At 44.5% G+C, this 21,076-nt stretch overlaps 1 protein-coding gene across 1 annotated transcript in view; it reads left to right on the forward strand.

Moving 5' to 3' along the window:
• Positions 1 to 806: 806 nt before the first annotated feature.
• The window catches only part of RP9 (RP9 pre-mRNA splicing factor), a 48,742-nt gene continuing 28,472 nt past the window's right edge, over positions 807 to 21,076 (forward strand). The window contains exons 1-5 of the mRNA XM_040432755.1: positions 807 to 889; positions 9,522 to 9,701; positions 11,128 to 11,158; positions 17,307 to 17,436; positions 17,976 to 18,067. Of these exons, the coding sequence (XP_040288689.1) occupies positions 9,532 to 9,701; positions 11,128 to 11,158; positions 17,307 to 17,436; positions 17,976 to 18,067 (423 nt within the window). The 5' untranslated portion in view covers positions 807 to 889; positions 9,522 to 9,531. The remainder of the gene's footprint in view (positions 890 to 9,521; positions 9,702 to 11,127; positions 11,159 to 17,306; positions 17,437 to 17,975; positions 18,068 to 21,076) is intronic.

Genomic DNA, 21,076 nt, shown 5'->3' on the forward strand with positions numbered 1-21,076 from the left:
TTATCTCACACAGCACCCCCCCTCCAGTATATTATCTCACACAGCACCCCCCCTCCAGTATATTATCTCACACAGCACCCCCCCTCCAGTATATTATCTCACACAGCACCCCCCCTCCAGTATATTATCTCACACGGCACCCCCCCTCCAGTATATTATCTCACACAGCAGCCCCCCCTCCAGTATATTATCTCACACAGCAACCCCCCCTCCAGTATATTATCTCCCACAGCACCCCCCCTCTCCAGTATATTATCTCACACAGCACCCACCCCCCTCTCCAGTATATTATCTCACACAGCACCCCCCCCCCCTCCAGTATATTATCTCACACAGCACCCCCCCCCCCCCCAGTATATTATCTCACACAGCACCCCCCCCTCCAGTATATTATCTCACACAGCCCCCCCCCCCTCTCCAGTATATTATCTCACACAGCACCCCCCCCTCTCCAGTATATTATCTCACACAGCACCCCCCCCCTCTCCAGTATATTATCTCACACAGCACCCCCCCCCTCCAGTATATTATCTCACACACCCCCCCCCCCCCCTCCAGTATATTATCTCACACAGCACCCCCACCCTCCAGTATATTATCTCACACAGCTCCCTACTCCCAGCATACAATGTCACACAGAATCCCCCGCTGCATACAATTCTCTCCATCTCTGTCAGACTCTCTGCGCTACAGACGCTGCTGAGCAGCCATCCCTATCCTTCCTACTCTCTTTGCAGTCAGGCTCAGCTAGTGCCCGTGATAGCAGAGCGCGCCAGCTGACGACCCACGTGACCTAGGGATGTCACGTGATATTGTGACGTCAGGAAGCCCTTACGGGGTATAGGATTTAGCCTTTACCGACGTGCTATTGGAGGATTACAACATCCGGGTGAGTAATGTGTGGCCTGTGCCGTGTGCATTGCGTGGTCGAATCTCTGCTCTGCGATTTTTATACGTGGTGTGCTTATCTACATTTTATAGTAGTACTATGTGAATGTGCCTCAGAGCGAACCATTATGTTTAGCTTCATATTGACCTGGAGCACAATAACAGGAAGGGGTTCAGTGCCCTTAACAGCCCCTTTAAAGGGGTTGTCCGAGTTATATAAAAACTCAGGCAGCCCCTATACACTGCCTAAAGTAACAAATGTATACTCACCCGTTTTCTCATGCTGCCCTTTGGTCCTCACCGTTCTCGGATTCTCTGGCTGCAGCAGTGACATTGTGTGCACCTCAGAGGCCAGTGATTGGCTGCAGTGGCGACCTGTGCACGGAATGTCACCGCAGCAGCCAAGATGATGACGTCAGCAGCGGAGATCAGAGCACAGCACTCAAACAGGGAAGAAAACAGCTGAGTATGCACTAGGGTTGAGCGATATACAGCGATATTAAAACACGGCGATATCCCCGTTTCCGAAAAACCGCAGTATTTAAAGACGTCATAGGAGTGGTCGCATGTGTGCTGACCTACTTCTAAAATGTCCGATTCCACCTGCTTATGTTCCCCGGTCACTGGCCTCTGCCTCCTGCATTACTACTAGCCAGCGGAGGGCTGAACCTGGCTGCAGGGACGAGCAGGCTTTTTTTTTTTCTTCACTTTATATAAACCTGTGATGGCGACTTTACCAAGACTTTGTACAAACATTAAAGAGGACCTTAAATGTGTCCAAAGAATATGAACTTAGTAGCAGCCTACATAGAGCGGTGCCCAGGGATCTAAGTGCACTTGCTATTATTCCTGGGCGCCGCTCCGTTCTCCCGCTGTGGCCCCGGGAATTTCTCAACATTCGGTGCAAGTAGGAGGAGACGCCAGTGTCTCTCCTTCTCCCTGACAGCAGCGCTGTCCAATCACAGCGCAGAGCTCAGAGCCAGGGAGAAAAAAAACCTCCCTGGCTCTGCGCTGTGTTTGGACAGCGCTGCTGTCAGGGAGAAGGAGAGACACTGGCGTCTCCTCCTACTTGCACCGAATGTTGAGAAATTACCGGGGGCCACAGCGGGAGAACGGAGCGGCGCCCAGGAATAATAGTAAGTGCACTTAGATCCCTGGGCGCCGCTCTATGCAGCCTGCTACCTAGTTCATATTCTTTGGACCCATGAAAGGTCCTCTTTAATATGTGTCACCAACGCATGTGTCTTCACTCCAGTGTCCACCTGTGATGTGATACGCATATAAATAGAGATGTCATTGTGTACATACATGACGTGTATATCTGTATATATCGTGTGTTCTGGGCTCCGGTAGACTGATGGTTTACATTGAAGGTGTTTCTGTGTTTTCATCTGCGTCGCCCTTTGACCGACAGCCCACTACTGACTGCTAACATAACCCCTGGCTATTTCACTACTCCTTCAGGTAATGACTGCAGTCACTGTCCATGGGGGGATTTATAGGGGTAGGAAAACTTCATATTTGAAGTCCGCTTCCTCATGTAGTGCTATTTTGGGGGTGGAGAGTGACATCACCACAGAATGCCCCCCCCCCCCCCTCCCTCAATAGCAGTTGTCACTTCTAGCCCATGTGGAGCCCTGTCCTCTTCTTTAAAATCTCCCAAAGAAAACTTCCTCCACAAATTATCCTAATAGGATTTTACCCCAGTTAGATGGATCGTAAGAGGCGTCCCTACACTACCACACACCGCCCCATACAGTATAATGTCTTCTTGTGGCCCACCGCCCCATACAGTAAAACATCTCCTTGTGGCTGCCCCAGTGCCCTATACAGTATAACGTATTCTTGTGGCCCACTGCCCCATACATTAAAACGTCTCCTTGTGGCTGCCCCACACAGTGCAACGTCTCCTTGTGGCTGCCCCACACAGTGCAACGTCTCCTTGTGGCTGCCCCACTCAGTGTAACGTCTCCTTTTGGCCCCAAGTGTTTTTTTTCTACTAAATGGGTATTTATTGCGATATATATCGTTATCGTGATAAATTTCTTAATATTGTTATTGTGGGAATATTTTTGATATCGCCCAACCCTAGTATGCACTCATTTGTAGGCCATTTACAGATATATCTTGGACAACCCTTTAATCTGAGGTAATAGACAGGGGTTCGGCTGTTGGTACCTACGGTTTTCAGATAATAAATTTGGTGTATCTTTAGGCACACTACCTATTAGTTAGCTCACTTTGCCTCTTGTCAACCAAGGAGGATTCTGTGTCTAAAACACATAATAAATCAGGCGCACATACTCTGCACTAGGGTTTTGGCACAGTTTAAAGAGGTTTTTCAGTTCCAGATCTTGATATCAGTATCAGACTGAGGGTCCGACTGTCGCAGATCAGCAGTTTGAAGCAGTCGCGTTGATCGCGTGAGCATTGCTCCCACTTCAGTGTTCGCATGAACAACGTGTCCCTTGTAGCGGCAGTGCAGTGTAATTACAGCTATCCTATTCATGGAGGTGGAAGCTGTAACTAGATTGCTTTGCCGTGGCAAGGGAGACGTTTGGCATGTGAACACTGAACTGGGCGCATTGCTCGCATGATCGACGCAGCTGCTTCAAACTGCTGATCTGTGGGAGAGCCGGACCATCAACAGGCTGATATTGAGGACCTACCCTTTAGGCCTCATGCACACGAACGTTGTTTGGGTTCGCATCTGAGCTGCATTTTTTTCGGATGCAGACCCATTCACTTCACTGGGGCCGCACATGTCCTATTCTTGTCCGTTTTGTGGACAAGAATAAGCATTTCTATTATGGGCGCCCGTTCCGTTCCAAAACAGGTAGTCCTCGTCTCCATCCAAGGGCTGGACATTCTGATCATTTGTCCCTGGTGACCATAAAGGGGACCATACACTGTGTTCCAAATTATTATGCAAATGATACTTTTCTCTGATTTTCCTAAATGGTCGATGACAGTCAGTATAACTTTCAAGTCATCAACCGTTGGAGTATGAATCAAAGTTTATTGAACAAACTTCCCGACCATAACAATTTTTTTTTCACAGATTAAAAAACTCAAATGCACTGTACCCAATTATTATACACACACATTTTATAGGTTGTTTTTGCAGCATTAAAGGGAACCTGTCACCGGAATTTTGGGTATAGAACTGAGGACATGGGTTGCTAGATTGCCGCTAGCACATCCGCAATACCCAGTCCCCATAGCTCTGTGTGCTTTTATTGTGTCAATTTTTTTTTTTATAGATATGTAAATGAACCTTAGATGAGTCCTGTCTCCTCCATGCTTCAGATGAGTCCAGCGTTCTCTGACTCTGAGCCCAGCCATGCCCACTGTGAAGGAGTCCAGCATGCGCAGTTCATTCCCTGAGGCTGATGCTAGCGCACAGGGAAGGAACACTATGTCGACACTGCGCATGCGCTAGCTCGTGCATCGTGAGATTACGGCGCTCTAGCTTTGTGACGTCGGGGAGCAAGGAGGAGATTCGGAGTATGCGGGGCGGTGCTGGGCTCCTTCACAGTGGGCGTGGCTGGGCTCCCGAAACGTTAGTAGCCTCATTTACATATATATAAAAGCACACAGAGCTATGGGGAATGGATATTGTGGATGTGCTAGCAGCCATCTAGCAACCCATGTCCTCAGCTCTATACCCAAAATCCCGGTGACAGGTTCCCTTTAAGGTCACAGTTACATAAATCAAAAGCTATTTCAATCAAAAACATCTTAGCAGGCCAAGTTACATAACATAGGATGCCTTATTTGATATCACCTTCACAATTCTTGCATCCATTGAACTTGTGAGTTTTTGGAGAGTTTCTCCTTGAATTTCTTTGCAGGATGTCAGAATAGCCTCCCAGAGCTGCTGGATGTAAACTGCCGCCCACCATAGATCTTTTGCTAAAGGATACTCCAAAGGTGCTCAATAGGATTGAGGTCAGGGGAGGATGGTGGCCATACCATGGCTTTCTCTCCTTTTTATGCCCATAGCAGCCAATGACTCTGACCTATTCTTTGCACCATGAGATGGTGCATTGTCATGCATGAAGATTAATTTGCTACCAAAGGCACAGTTCTTATTTTTGTACCATGGAAGAAAGTGGTCAGTCAGAAAATCTATATACTTTGCCAATGTCATTTTCACACCTTCAGGGACCCTAAAGGGGTCTACCAGCTCTCTCCCCTTGATTCCGGCCCAAAACATGACTCCACCACCTCCTTGCTGACGTTGGGACATGGTGACAAGGGATGAGCGAATCGACTTCGGATGACACATCTGAAGTCGATTTGCACAAAACTTTGTTCTAATACTGTACGGAGCAGGAGCTCTGTACAGTATTAGAATGTATTGGCTCCGACTAGCCGAAGTTCTTGCTTCGCCAAGTTTTGCGAGACTTTTCGCAATAACCTTATAAATTAATTTGTACTGTAAAAAAACATTACCTGAACTCAGGTTTGATTCCAAGGTACCACTTGGAACCGAACCCGAGTTGGGGAAATGTTTTTTGAGATTGATTTCAGTGATCCAAAGAGCCCTGAGACACACTACCTTCCATGAGTTTAATTAAAAAACAAAAAAATGACACTTAAATCCATAATAATTTGGAACGTGGTGTATGTGCAGCAGGGATTGCTGTATACAGGGACTTTTTTTTCTGGAAATGAAGCTGCCCCTCGATCAGGTGATATTGCAGGAGATGCTAAATGGGAAATGTAGTACAGAACACCCATTCAAATTAATGTGTGACCGTATAATACATGATCGCCTCTGTTATCTCATGTGTAATTATACAATGACAGTATGTCCATAGTTACAGGACTGTTTCAAAGGACTACACAATCCAGCGGCTCTTACAGGACGTCACTCTGGACCAAACATCATTGGCTCTAGAGGCCAGCCTAGTGATATCACAGACATGGGAGACAGTAAATTTGAATGGAAGATATGTTCTGAAGTCCTCCACCACACTGCTCAGATGCCGCTAAGTACCTTCTCTGGCACCCCATTGGTGACCCTGCAGTGAAGTTGTGCTGTGTTGATGGCTTGTCATGGCAGCCAAGGGGTTACGAAGTGTCTCACTCAAGTCCCATAGTAGGACAAAAAATGTTTATTTAAGGCCTCCTGCGAACGGATCACGGATGCATTCAAGTTGATTGGGTCTCGATCCTTCCCGGCCGCCGCACGGACGTTGCCCGTGCATTGGGGACTGCAAATTGCGGTCCCAGATGCACGGATCGGCCGCACAACGGTCGTGTGCATGAGGCCTAAGGGAATCTATCAGCTCCGAAACATTTTCTAAACTAGAGCAGTACTCCAGACTAAAAAAATACCTAGTAGCCATTGGCTCCTGAACTGAAAATTTTTGGAGCCAAATCGAAACCGAATCAAAATTTTGGTATCGTGACAACGCTACGCCGATCAGATCGGCGTAGGGTTGTTTCGATACCAAAATTTTGATTCGCTTTCGTCACCATAAAAAAGTATTGCGATACTCCATACCACACAAAAAAAATAACACGCACCAAAAAAGGTGACAAGGTGACTAAAAAATGGCGAATCGCATGGTTTTTTGTTATTTATGTCTGTTATGGCGCTCACCGCATAGGAGATATTTTTTAATAATAGTTTGGACTTTTCAGACGCAGCGCTATGTAATATGTTTATTTATTTATTGTTTATATATTTTATATGTAAAATTGGGAAAGGGGGATTTAAACTTAATATTTTAGGGTACTTTCACACTAGCGTTTTTCATTTCCGGCATAGAGTTCCGTCACAGGTGCTCTATACCGGAAAAGAACTGATCGGCATATCCCCATGTATTCTGAATGGAGAGTAAGGCCTCTTTCACACTTGCGTTGTCCGGATCCGGCATGCACTCCACTTGCCGGAATTACACTCCGGATCCGGAAAAACGCAAGTGTACTGAAAGCATTTGAAGACGGAACCGTCTTCAAAATGCTTTCAGTGTTACTATGGCACCCAGGACGCTATTAAAGTCCTAGTTGCCATAGTAGGAGCGGGGAGCGGTATACTTACCGTCCGTGCGGCTCCCGGGGCGCTCCAGAGTGACGTCAGAGCGCCCCATGCGCATGGATGACGTGTCCAATGCGATCATATGATCCATGCGCTTGGGGCGCCCTGACGTCACTCTGGAGCGCCCGGGGAGCCGCACGGACGGTAAGTATACTGCTCCCCCGCTCCCCACCACACTTTACCATGGCTGCCAGGACTTTAGCGTCCCGGCAGCCATGGTAACCATTCAGAAAAAGCTAAATGTCGGCTCCGGCAATGCGCCGAAACGACGTTTAGCTTAAGGCCGGATCCGGATCAATGCCTTTCAATGGGCATTAATTCGGGATCCGGCCTTGCGGCAAGTGTTCCGGATTTTTGGCCGGAGCAAAAAGCGCAGCATGCTGCGGTATTTTCTCCGGCCAAAAAACTTTCCGTTCCGGAACTGAAGACATCCTGATGCATCCTGAACGGATTTCTCTCCATTCAGAATGCATTGGGATAAAACTGATCAGGATTCTTCCGGCATAGAGCCCCGACGACGGAACTTTATGCCGGAAGACAAGAACGCAGGTGTGAAAGAGCCCTAATCCGTTCAGGATGCATCAGGATGTCTTCAGTTCAGTCATTTTGACTGATCAGGCAAAAGAGAAAACCGTAGCATGCTACCGTTTTATCTCCGGTGAAAAAAAACTGAAGACTTGCCTGAATGCCGGCATTTTTCCCCATAGGAATGTATTAGTGCCAGATCCGGCATTCAAAATACCGGAATGTGTAAAAAGATACAAGACGGATCCGTCTGTCCGCATGACAAGCGGAGAGATGGATTCGTTCTTGCAATGCATTTGTGAGATGGATCCGCATCCGGATGCGTCTCACAAATGCTTTCAGTCACATCCAGATCGGCAGATCCGGCAGGCAGTTCCGACGACGGAACTGTTTGCCGGATCACACTTCCGCAAGTGTGAAAGTAGCCTTAGTGGTTTTTTTTTTTTTTTACTTATTATTAGCTCCTTTAGGGGCTGGAACCCTTGTCCTATTCACCCTTAGGCCCCTTTCACATGGGCGAGATTTCTGCGCGGGAGACCCATTCACTTCTATGGGGCTGTGCACATGAGCGGTGATTTTCACGCATCACTTGTACGTTGCGTGAAAATCGCAGCATGCTCTATATTCTGCATTTTTCACGCAACGCAGGCCCCATAGAAGTGAATGGGGTTGTGTGAAAATCGCAAGCAAGTGCGGATTCGGTGCGATTTTCACGCATGGTTGCTAGGATGAAAGTCTATTCACTGTTATTTTCCCTTATAACATGGTTATAAGGGAAAATAATAGCATTCTTTAATACATAATGCTTAGTAGAAGTTCAATTGAGGGTTAAAAAATAAATTTAAAAAATTAACTCACATCCTCCAATTGATCGCGTAGCTGCCGGTCTCCTGTTCTTTCTTCAGGACCTGTCAAAGGACCTGTGGTGACATCACTGTCTACATTACATGATCCATGACCATGGTAATGGACCATGTGATGAGCTCAGTGACGTCACCACAGGTCCTTTGACAGGTCCTGAAGAAAGAACAGGAGACCGGCAGCTACGCGATAAATCGGAGGAGGTGAGTCAATTTATTTTTTATTTTTTTACCCTCATTGGCACTGCGCCACCAATGTTTATTATACTGGGGGGGGGGGGGGCGCACTGCGCCACCAAGGTTTATTATACTGGGGTGTTGGGGGGGCGCACTGCGCCACCAATGGAGATAACTGACCTGTTAATACAAATACAGGAGGCAGGTGCTGGAATCAAATAGCCGGCACCCGACCTCTATGACAGGGAGCTGCGATCCGCTGCGGTTAACCCCTCAGGTGCCGCTGTCATAGAGGTCGGGTGCCGGCTATTTGATTCCGGCACCCGCCTCCTGTATTTGTATTAACAGCTCAGTTATCTTCATTGGTGGCGCAGTGGCCACAGCCCCTCCCCTCCTCCTCCTGTCTCTCTTCTAATTGGCGGCAGCAGCACAGGGGGGTGGGAGAGACTCCTTCTCCACTGCGCTGCTGAGAAGAACATCGACGGCGGGGCAGAGAAATATCAGCTCCTGTGCCCGGCGCGGTATTCAACTGCAGAGCTGCGGCGGCGGGTCTAGTCGCCAATGGCGACAAGACTAAAAAGTCTTGTCGCCATTTGTAAATTCTAAGTCGCATTGGCGACCATTTTGGTCGCCATCTGGAGCCCTGTAGAGTAAGCGGAGTATAGTGTAAGTGACGCCTCGTCTGTTTATGGCATTTTTATTTTAATACTTATTTTGATACTCTGCTCCAACAAACCAGCAATAAAATGCATTGAGAGGACTCCTGAGCTCACACACATAAGGGAAGGACTCAAAGAGGAGACCTCTCAATGCATTTTTCTGCTGGTTTGTCGGAGCACAGCATCTAAAGATAAAAATGACATAACTGGACTCGGTGTCACTCACACTATACACCATTTACTCTGGGGGGTGTTTCGGAGATGAAGGAATCCCTTTAAAAAAAAGGTAAGTGGTTGTTCTCACATCAGCAAATGGCAGTTATCATAGAAGACACTTACTAATGTATTGTTGCATTACAGGAAGTACAAAATGTCCCATAGAAGGAAAGAAGAAAGAAGACGCAGGAGCGAAGACGATTGGCCTGTGACACCTGGGAGCAGTAGTGGCAGCCATCATGGTGACAGAAAAAGGAGAAGGAGCAGTAGTGGTAGTATCCATACCACACAGGAGATACAGAAGATCAAGCATGTCGAGATCTTGTAAGTGCATGGTGCCTGGTACCAGATTTTCATTTAGGTAAAAGAGAGACAAATTTTACAGTTGACTTAGTTTAAAGGGTTGTCCAGCCTTTTCAAGTGATGGCCAATCACTGTCTGATCGGTGTGGGTTCAACACGGATCAGCTGTTCTGCAGAAGTGCCAGTGCCATAACTTTGTGCAGTGGACAAAGCTGGTTACTGCAGTGCTCCCCCCATTCACTTTAATGAACAGCTGATCTGTTGGGGTGCGGGGTGTTGAACCCCTGCCTTTCAGATAGTTATGGCATATCCTGAAGATAGGCCATCACTTGTAAATGGGGTGGACAAACCCTTTAAGGAAAGATAACAAAAGGAATGCTGCAGGTCTCCCTGAAAACCTAAACCCTAGGTGAATGTAGATTTAGGTCAGTTCCGAACAAGCATAAGACTCCCTACACACTGTTTTTTTTTTTTTAAGCTTTATTTTAAATTGTTTTTTAGCTGCTTTTGTGGCTTTGTAACCGCATTAGACAGCTAGGAGCTGTACTGAGTGTTGAATGGTACCGCTTTGGGGTGTCCTGGGCGACGAAGGGTGGTACAAATAGTTGTATTAGCGGGGGATGTATTGTGCTTGGAGATGTAGTGGGAGGCTGCAGAGCGCATTGCTATCTGGGACGTAGATGGATGACTGTAGGACTGTTAACACACTCCAAAGCAGAAAGTGTCCAAGCACAGTAAACGGGACATCGAGGTATTGTACTGGCTTTATTTATACATGCAACACTTTTTAAATCAATTTTATAGTTTTTTAAACTTCCGGAAAACCCCTTTAGGGTCCATTCACACGTCCGTTGTTTCTTTCCTGATCTGTTCCGTTTTTTGTGGAACAGATCTGGACCAGATCTGGACCCATTCATTTTCAATGGGTCCTGAAAAAAAATCAGACATTGAGCTGTCCGTTTTTTTTCAGGACCCATTGAAAATGAATGGGTCCAGATCTGGTCCAGATTTGTTCCGCAAAAAATGGAACAGATCAGGAAAGAAACAACGGACGTGTGAATGGACCCTTAATGTAATTTTTTAAAATGTTTTCAGCCTCTCTACTCTTAGTACTAGTTTTTATAGATTTTTGTGTGACAAAGCAGTAATCCAAAATGTTTGATAATCCAGCCCTTCTTGGTGCCTCATACTGGAATTTTACTGTAACTCTAATTAAACCAGTTGGCTGTCTTCATAGTCCCGTCCACCTCTACGTGCCACATTCGGAGGTGGGGGGATGGTGGGAGTTTCTGTTCTAGAGGTAGATGCAGGTCCCTGAGTTTGCACCCACATCATATCTTGTGAATATGCCATAAATGTCTAGGTTGGGGAAACCCCATTAACACTCCTGATTTGTAGCTTCTACTGTTCTCTTGTAGGTATTCATGATGTTCCTTGTTTTGTTTTAGCTATGAGAAACCTCCGCCAGGACTAATTAAGGTATGAATATAAAATAATTGCTGAATATTGTGCCTATTATCACCACAACACGATTTATCAAAGCTTTTCACTGCTCTGTATATGCAGTATTTATGTGCTCCACCAATATAACATCCATTTTTTTATGTGCCATGCCATACAATTAAGGCCTCATGCACACGACCGTTGTGTGCACCCGTGGCCGTTGTTCCGTTTTCTGTGATTTTCTGCGGACCCATTGACTTTCAATGGGTCCGTTGAAAACTCGGAAAATGCACCGTTTGTCATCTGCCTCCGTGATCCGTGTATCCTGTCCGTCCAAAAAATATGACCTGCCCTATTTTTTGGACGGACAACGGTTCACGGACCCATTCAAGTCAATGGGTCCGTGAAAAAACACGGATGCACACAAGATTGGCATCCGTGTCCGTAGGCTACTTTCATACAGACGGATCCGAAGATCCGTCTGCATAAAAGCTTTTTCAGAGCTCAGTTTTCACTTTGTGAAAACTCAAATCCGACAGTATATTCTAACACAGAGGCGTTATGGTGATGGGGACGCTTCTAGTTAGAATATACTACGAACTGTGTACATGACTGCCCCCTGCTGCCTGGCAGCACCCGATCTCTTACAGGGGGCTGTGATCCGCACAATTAACCCCTCAGGTGCCGCACCTGAAGGGGTTAATTGTGCGTATCATAGCCCCCTGTAAGACCCCCCTCCCTCCCCAGTTTTAATTTCATTGGTGGCCAGTGCGGCTCCCCCTCCCTCTATTGTATTAATATCATTGGTGGCCAGTCCGGCCCCCCCTCCCTCCCTTTATTGTATTATCATTGGTAGCCAGTGTGCGGCCCTCCCTCTATTGTATTATCATTGGTGGCCAGTTTGCGCCCCCCCCCGGCCCCCCCTCTATTGTATTAATATCATTGGTGGCCAGTGTGCGGCCTCCCCTCTCTCCCCCCCCCCCCGATCATTGGTGGCAGCGGAGAGTTCCGATCAAGAGTCCCAGTTTAATCGCTGGGGCTCCGATCGGTAACCATGGCAACCAGGACGCTACTGCAGTCCTGGTTGCCATGGTTACTTAGCAATATTAGAAGCATCATACTTACCTGCTGCGCTGTCTGTGACTGGCCGGGAGCTCCTCCTACTGGTAAGTGACAGATCATTAAGCAATGCGCCGCACAGACCTGTCACTTACCAGTAGGAGGGGGAGGGGAGGCCGCACACTGGCCACCAATGATATTAATACAATAGCGGGGGGGGGGGGGGCGCACACTGGCCACCAATGATAATACAATAGAGGGAGGGAGGGGGGGCCGCACTGGCCACCAATGATAATACAATAGAGGGAGGGAGGGGGGGCCGCACTGGCCACCAATGATAATACAATAGAGGGAGGGAGGGGGGGCCGCACTGGCCACCAATGATAATACAATAGAGGGAGGGAGGGGGGGCCGGGGGGAGCGCACACTGGCCACCAATGATAATACAATAGAGGGAGGGAGGGGGGGGCGGACCGCACACTGGCCACCAATGATATTCAAACTGGGGAGGGAGGGGGGTCTGCCCCCTGCTGCCTGGCAGCCCCTGATCTCTTACAGGGGGCTATGATACGCACAATTAACCCCTTCAGGTGCGGCACCTGAGGGGTTAATTGTGCTGATCACAGCCCCCTGTAAGAGATCGGGGGCTGCCAGGCAGCAGGGGGCAGTCATGTACACAGTTCGTAGTATATTCTAACTTGAAGCGTCCCCATCACCATGGGAACGCCTCTGTGTTAGAATATACTGTCGGATATGAGTTTTCACGATGTAACTCAAATCCGATGGTATATTCTAACATAGAGGCGTTCCCATGGTGATGGGGACGCTTCAAGTTAAAATATACCATCGGATTGTAGAAAACTCCGATCCGATGGTATAATAGGAACTCCTGACTTTATATTGAAAGTCAATGGGGGACGGATCCGTTTGCAATTGCACCATATTTGTCAACGTCAAACGGATCCGTCCCCATTGACTTGCATTGTAAGTCAGGACGGATCAGTTTGCCTCCGCACGGCCAGGTGGACACCAAAACGACTTTTTCCTTCATGTCCGTGGATCCTCCAAAAATCAAGGAAGACCCACGGAAGGAAAAACGGACACGGATCACGGAACTACGGAACCTGTTTTTGCGGACCGCAAAAAAAAACGGGCGTGTGCATGAGACCTAAAGCACATCCATGCTGCAGACATTTTCATAACCAATCTTATGCATATTTTATACTTACTTATTCTTAGAAAATGTTCACAAGGTCATGATTTGCAGTAGGTAAATCCAGCGTCAACTTTCAGGATAATCTGCAGTAGAAATCCGTAATTAATACTTAAATTTGTTTTGCAGTTTCACTTGTGGATTACTCATATTAAAGTTTATCTGAGCTAATCCACAGCTTTTAACATAAAGTTTGCATACATTATGAGCATGCCACAGGTTAATGATTGGTTTTTATTTCCGAGCACGTCAATATACTCCTCTCACCTGTTAGGCCAGCAGTCTCACTGTGGATTCTGTCCAGATTTAGACATAAATACATAGCCAGATTACACGATTGTGAACATTTCCTTACATGTGATACTCAATTTATTAAGACTGGCGTATCGCATGCCTGTCTTAAGCAAAAGTATGTTAGAGTAAGATGAGCCAAATTTATTAAAGAGATTGTGTCATCAGAAAATGGCCTATTGTTTAAATCAAGTCTTAATGTAAAATGTATTGTTAAATCATTTTTGGTGATGTTCTTTTAAATTTTCCATAACACTACCTATATTAAAAAATAAAAATAAAAAAAGTCCAAAAATCCTGCAGTCTGTGCACTGGCTGCTAGGCCTAATAATAGAGGCCAGTTATTTGTCTGTACAGAGCACTTTAATGTAATTATCCGCTTATCATTACAGCCAGGATTAGAAATATAACCTGGATATAGGTAACACAGGATCCACCATTCCCTGTAGGTGATATCACAGCTTATCTACTCCCTCCTGACATCTGTACAAGTCACAGAGCATGCCCAGAACACTCTCTCATTGAAGTCAATAAGTCCCCTTATGTTTATGGCTGATGGTGGATGTTGTTAAAGGGGGTTGTGCAGTAGCTTAATATTGATGACCTATTTTTCGGAATTGGATGAACCGTTGTAGTTACACTGCACCACCACTGCAAATGAGATGCTGTGCAGGTAATTTTCAAGAGGAAGTAGCACTTGGACGAGCGTCGCAAAACCTTCAAACAGCTGATTGGTGGAGGTGCTGATATTGATGGATTAGGTCATCGGTGTTAAAATCACTGAACAATTGAATTTAACCCCTTAGGGACCCATGACGTACCGATACGGCATGGATCCCGAGTCCTTAACCCCTTAAGGACTCAGGACGTACCGGTACGTCCTAACTTTAAATCGCGTTTGCGGCGCGGCTGGGGGTTAATCGCAACAGGATGTCCGCTGAAATCATTCAGCGGGCATCCTGTCACAACGCCGGGGGGGGGGGGACCCCCCCCCCGTGTCAGCTTTTACCTTAACCGGCGGGCGGCTGTGCCATCGGGTCCCCATGCGGCTGTAGGGGGGACCCGATGGCATGGAAGGCAGCGCGCTGCCTTCCGGTGACGAGCCTGTGAGATCCAGCCCCCTGGATCTCACAGGCCGGAAGCTGTATGAGTAATACACACAGTATTACTCATACAGCCAATGCATTTCAATACAGAAGTATTGGAATGCATTGTAAAAGGGATTAGACCCCCAAAAGTTGAAGTCCCAAAGTGGGACAAAAAATGAAGTAAAAAAAAAGTTGAAAAAATCAAGTTTTCCCCCCCAAAAATTTTAAGTTTTAAGTAAAAATAAACAAAAACTTCATTTTCCTCAAATAAAGTAAAAAAAAAATTGGTAAAAAATAGGGAAAAAAAAAAAAAGTATACATATTGGGTATCGCCGCGTCCGTATCGACCAGCTCTATAAACATATTACATGACCTAACCCCTCAGATGAGCACTGTAAAAAAAACAAAAAAAAAAACGGTGCTAAATAAACCATTTTTTTGTCACCTTACATCACAAAAAGTACAAAAGCAAGCGATCAAAAAGGTGTTTGCCCACCAAAATAGTACCAATCTAACCGTCACCTCATCCCGCAAAAAATGAGCCCCTACCTGAGACAATCGGCCAAAAAACAAACAAACTATGGCTCAGAATATGGAGACACTAAAACATCATTTTTTTTTTTTCAAAAATGATATTATTGTGTAAAACTTACATAAATAAAAAAAAAGTATACATATTAGGTATCGCCATTTCCGTATCGACCGGCTCTATAAACATATCACATGACCTAACCCCTCAGATAAACACCGTAAAAAATAAAAACTGTGCGAAATAAACCATTTTTTGTCACCTTACATCACAAAAAGTGTAATAGCAAGCGATCAAAAAGTCATATGCACCCCAAAATAGTGCCAATCAAACATCATCTCATCCCGCAAAAAATGAGACCCTACCTAAGATAATCGCCCAAAAACTGAAAAAACTATGGCTCTCAGAATATGGAAACACTAAAACATAATTTTTTTTGCTTCAAAAAAGAAATCATTGTGTAAAACTTACATAAATAAAAAAAAAGTATACATATTAGGTATCGCCGCATCCGTGACAACCTGGTCTATAAAAATATCACATGATCTAACCTGTCAGATGAATGTTGTAAAAAACAAAAAATAAAAACTGTGCCAAAACAGCTATTTCTTGTTATCTTGCCTCACAAAAAGTGTAATATAGAGCAACCAAAAATATTATGTACCCTAAACTAGTACCAACAATACTGCCACCCTATCCCGTAGTTTCTAAAATGCGGCCATTTTTTTGGAGTTTCTACTCTAGGGGTGCATCAGGGGGGTTTCAAATGGGACATGGTGTCAAAAAAAAACAGTCCAGCAAAATCTGCCTTCCAAAAACCGTATAGCATTCCTTTCCTTCTGCGTCCTGCCGTGTGCCCGTACAGTAGTAACATCCCCAAAAAATAAAATAGAATTCCCAAAATGATCCAAACATGAAGTAGACATATGGGGAATGTAAAGTAATAACTATTTTTGCAGGTATTATTATGTATTATAGAAGTAGAGAAATTGAAACTTGGAAATTTGCAATTTTTACAAATATTTGGTATTTCTTTATAAATAAAATTATATATTTTTTTTACTTCATTTTACCAGTGTCATGAAGTACAATATGTGACGAAAAAACAATCTCAGAACGGACTGGATAAGTCAAAGCGTTTAAAAGTTATCAGCACTTAAAGTGGCACTGGTCAGATTTGCAAAAAATGGCCAAGTCCGTAAGGTGAAATAGGGCCGAGTCCTTAAGGGGTTAATAGGGAATGGTGTAATTAGCAAACATCTGCCTGTATCCACCTGGAAAAGTCATGGCCACTAGGGGTCTTACTTCCACCTAACCTGTAGTCCACTGCCTGTTGTTAGGGGCTGCCTAGAGTTAAAAAAAAAAAAACATAGTGAGAAGCAAGGAAAGTGAGAACGCTGCATACAATAATGGCAGATTGCACAGAAGGTAGATGCCCCTGTCTATGAGAGAAATGCATCTAGCTGTGCAAGTGAAACAGGGAATATTATGTCTGAAAAAGACATTAGGGAAGCCCAAAAAGGCCTGCTCCTTCACAGTTATGATTCTACAATGTCGCACAGCCATTATGAAAAAACACAATAAAAAATCTACAATGAGAAAATAAAGAGATGTCATTGGTTGTAATTAGAAGATAAAAATTCTACACGACACTTTCCATCTAAGTGGCACAGGCCTGTTATTAAATTTGGCACATCTTTCCTTGTTTGTGCATGAGAAACTAAAATCTATGCAGCAATATGCAGATGTAGATTTGAGCTATAATTTATGCCATCTTGTGGTGTACATTATAGTAAATCTCTCAGACAAATGGTGGTCATGCACCCTCCCACCTAACCCTTTTCAAAAGCGGCAAGAGAAGCAAAAATGAAAAAAAAAGTGGCATGCCCTAAAATTTGTGACTTTTAGACATCAGAATGCTGCCACAAATTGCTCAATAAATTCCCCATAGTGTGAAGATAGGACATATTACAGTTGTGTTGATTTAAGTTTTTCTCTTCTAAGGAAGATGAACCAAAACCTGAAGATGTTATTCCTGATCTGCCTGGCAATGAACATGCCAGAGATTTCCTTGCCCATGCTCCTACCAAGGGACTATGGATGCCTTTGGGCAAAGAAGTGAAGGTTATGCAGTGTAAGTGAATCAGTCTTTTACAGTCTAGCTGATATTGGTGACAGCTGCATTGTTACATTAAGGTTGTGTTCACAAGTGCTTGGAAGGCTCTTTCAGTGCCATGGAGAGATGTTTCTCCTGTCAAAGCCACGGACATCATCTTGGAACATGACTAACTCCATTGTAAATCAGTTGAATCAATTGGTTGCCATTGTCCGAATGATACCGCACAGAGCTGTGATTTCAGTTTATGAAGGAAACCAAAATGCATACGTGAACATAGACTAAAAAGAATATCTCAAGGCTAAGGGGGCAGAAGACTCCAGCAGGCCGCTGCAACCTCAGATCAGTGGGGCCAGGTCTGTGGATCCTGCTCTCCTTCCTGAAATCACAGCATAACTGCCTAAACCCTGATCTACTTATCACCCATCCATCATATACCAGTAGATTGTGATCCATGTGTTTCTGACCTGGGATTCACAGCATTTGTCACTTGCAACATGTTCTGTGCCCAGTTTTTATGTTCTCCTTAAAATGAACATCATTTACTTCTTCCTTAGGTTGGAGATGTAAGCAGTACGGTCACAGAACTGGCGATCGTGAGTGTCCCTATTTCATCAAAGGCAATCAAAAGATTGAGCAGTTTAGGGTGGTAAGTAATTGAGTCCATAAATGATGTATGGGTGCTGACGCATGCAGGTTTGCCCAGGTTTTGGGCTTATATTTTGAAGCCAAAATCACGTGTGGATCATAAAAGGAGAGAAAGTATTAAAGAGAGCATGTCACCATGAAATGCAGTGTAATCTGCAGGCAGCATGTCATAGAGCAAGAGAAGGTCTGCTCTTTCTAAGCTCAGCTGCCCAAGTGGGTCATTCTATCAGTGATTGACAGTCTTCCCTGTATAAATCTGTGTACATAGCTATCAATTGCTGACTTGGGTAACTGAGCTCAGAAAGAGCAGAGATTTTCAAAAGGTTTTCAGAGATTTAAATACTGATGACCTATCTTCTGGAAAAGTCATCAGTACCTGATCGGTGGGGGTCTTAGACAGCATCAGTTCCCCTGTGAGCGCCGCCATCTTCTCCATGCTCATCAAGCACAGCGCCTTACATTGTATAGCGGCTGTGCTTGGTATTGCAGCTCAGCCCCATTCGCTTTTTTTGGGGCAGGAAGGCTACTGATCATGTTAGTCCATCTCTGAATTGAGGATAGGAGAATATGAACCAGAAGGACAAACAGCAAGGCGCGCTACCAAAGAGGAAAATGTAACATACATAAAAGAGAACAAAATTTCCATTGCATGTATATTGCAAGAATACTTCCCTTAAAGGACTTGTTTCACTTCAGCAAATGATGTTTATCATGTAGACAAAGTTAATACAAGGCACTTACTAATGTGTTTTGATTGTCCATATTGTCTCCTTTGCTGGCTTGGTTAATTTTTCCCTCACATTATACACTGCTTGTTTCCATGGTTACAAAAACCCTGCAATCCAGCAGCATTGGTCGTGCTTGCACATTATAGGAAAAAGCGCCGTCCTGTGCACACTCCCGGCCACCAGAGAGGCTGGAGCTTTTTCCTGCAAGCACAGTCACCGCTGCTGGATTACACGGTAGTTGTAACCATTGAAACGATGATGTGATGGGAAAAAATAATCTAGCCAGCAAAGGAGGCAATATGGACAATCACAATACATTAGTAAGTGCCTTTGTCTATGTGATGAATGCCATTTTCTGAAGTGAGACAACCCCTTTAACCCCTTAAGGACACAGCCTTATTTCACCTTAAGGACCAGGCCATTTTTTGCAAATCTGACCAGTGTCACTTTATGTGGTGATAACTTTAAAACACTTTTACTTATCCAGGCCATTCTGACATTGTTTTTTCATCACATATTGTACTTCATAACACTGGTAAAATGGAGTAAAAAATAATAATTTTTATTTATAAAAAAAAAACCAAATTTACCAAAATTTTGGAGAAATTTGCAAATTTCCAAGTTTCAATTTCTCTACTTCTATAATACATAGTAATACCTCCAAAAATAGTTATTAGTTTACATTCCCCATATGTCTACTTCATGTTTGGATCATTTTGGGAATGCCATTTTATTTTTTGGGACGTTAGAAGGCTTAGAAGTTTAGATGCAAATCTTGAAAATTTTCAAAAACCCACTTTTTAGCGACCAGTTCAGGTCTGAAGTCACTTTGTGAGGCTTACATAATAGAAACCACCCAAAAATGACCCCATCCTAGAAACTACACCCCTGAAGGTATTCAAAACTGATTTTACAAACATCATTAACCCTTTAGGTGTTCCCCAAGAGTTGATGGCAAATGGAGATGAAATTTCAGAATTTCAATTTTTTGCCAAATTTTCCATTTTAATAATTTTTTTCCAGTAACAAAGCAAGGGTTAACAGCCAAACAAAACTCTATATTTATTGCCCTGACTCTGCGGTTTACAGAAACACCCGATATGTGGTCGTACACCACTGTGCAGCCCCACGTCAGGGCGTAGAGGGAAAGGAGCGCCGTGTGGTTTCTGGAAGGCAGATTTTGCTGTACTGGTTTATTTACACCATGTCCCATTTGAAGCCCCCCTGATGCACCCCAAGAGTAGAAACTCCCTAAAAGTGACCCCATCTAAGAAACTACACCCCTCAAGGTATTCAAAACTGATTTTACAAGCTTTATTAACCCTTTAGGCGTTCCATAAGATTTAATGGAAAATGAAGATAAAATTTCAGAATTTCACTTTTTTGGAAGATTTTCCATTTTAATAATTTTTTTCCAGTAACAAAGCAAGGGTTAACAGCCAAACAAAACTCTATATTTATTGCCCTGACTCTGCGGTTTACAGAAACACCCGATATGTGGTCGTACACCACTGTACGGCCCCACGTCAGGGCGTAGAGGGAAAGGAGCGCCGTGTGATTTTTGGAAGGCAGATTTTGCTGTACTGGTTTATTTACACCATGTCCCATTTGAAGCCCCCTGATGCACCCCTACAGTAGAAACTCCAAAAAAGTGACCCCATTTTGGAAACTACTGGATAAGGTGGCATTTTTTTTGGTACTATTTTAGGGTACATATGATTTTTGGTTGCTCTATATTAGACTTTTTGTGAAGCAAAGTAACAAAAAATAGAAATTCTGAAATTTCATCTCCATTTGCCATTGACTCTTGTGGAACACTTAAAGGGATAACAAAGTTTGTAAAATCAGTTTTGAATACCTTGAGGGGTGTAGTTTCTTAAATGGGGTCACTTTTTGGAGTTTCTACTCTAGGGGTGCATCAGGGGCAGCTTCAAATGGGACATGGTGTCAAAAAACAAGTCCAGCAAAAACTGCCTTCCAAAATCCATATGGCATTCCTTTCCTTCTGCGCCCTGCCGTGTGGCCATACAGCAGTTTACGACCACATATGGGGTGTTTCTGTAAACTAAAGAATCAGGGCAATAAATATTGAGTTTTGTTTGGCTGTTAACCCTTGCTTTGTTACGGGAAAAAATTGATAAAAATTGAAAATTTGCCCAAAAAAACAGTTTTGGCACCGTTTTTATTTTTCATTATTTACAACATTCATCTGACAGATTAGATCATGTGCTATTTTTATAGAGCAGGTTGTTACGGACGCAGGGATACCTAATATGTTTACT

This window comes from Bufo bufo, chromosome 5, assembly GCF_905171765.1.
Source record: "Bufo bufo chromosome 5, aBufBuf1.1, whole genome shotgun sequence".
Classification (NCBI taxonomy): Eukaryota; Metazoa; Chordata; class Amphibia; order Anura; family Bufonidae; genus Bufo; species Bufo bufo.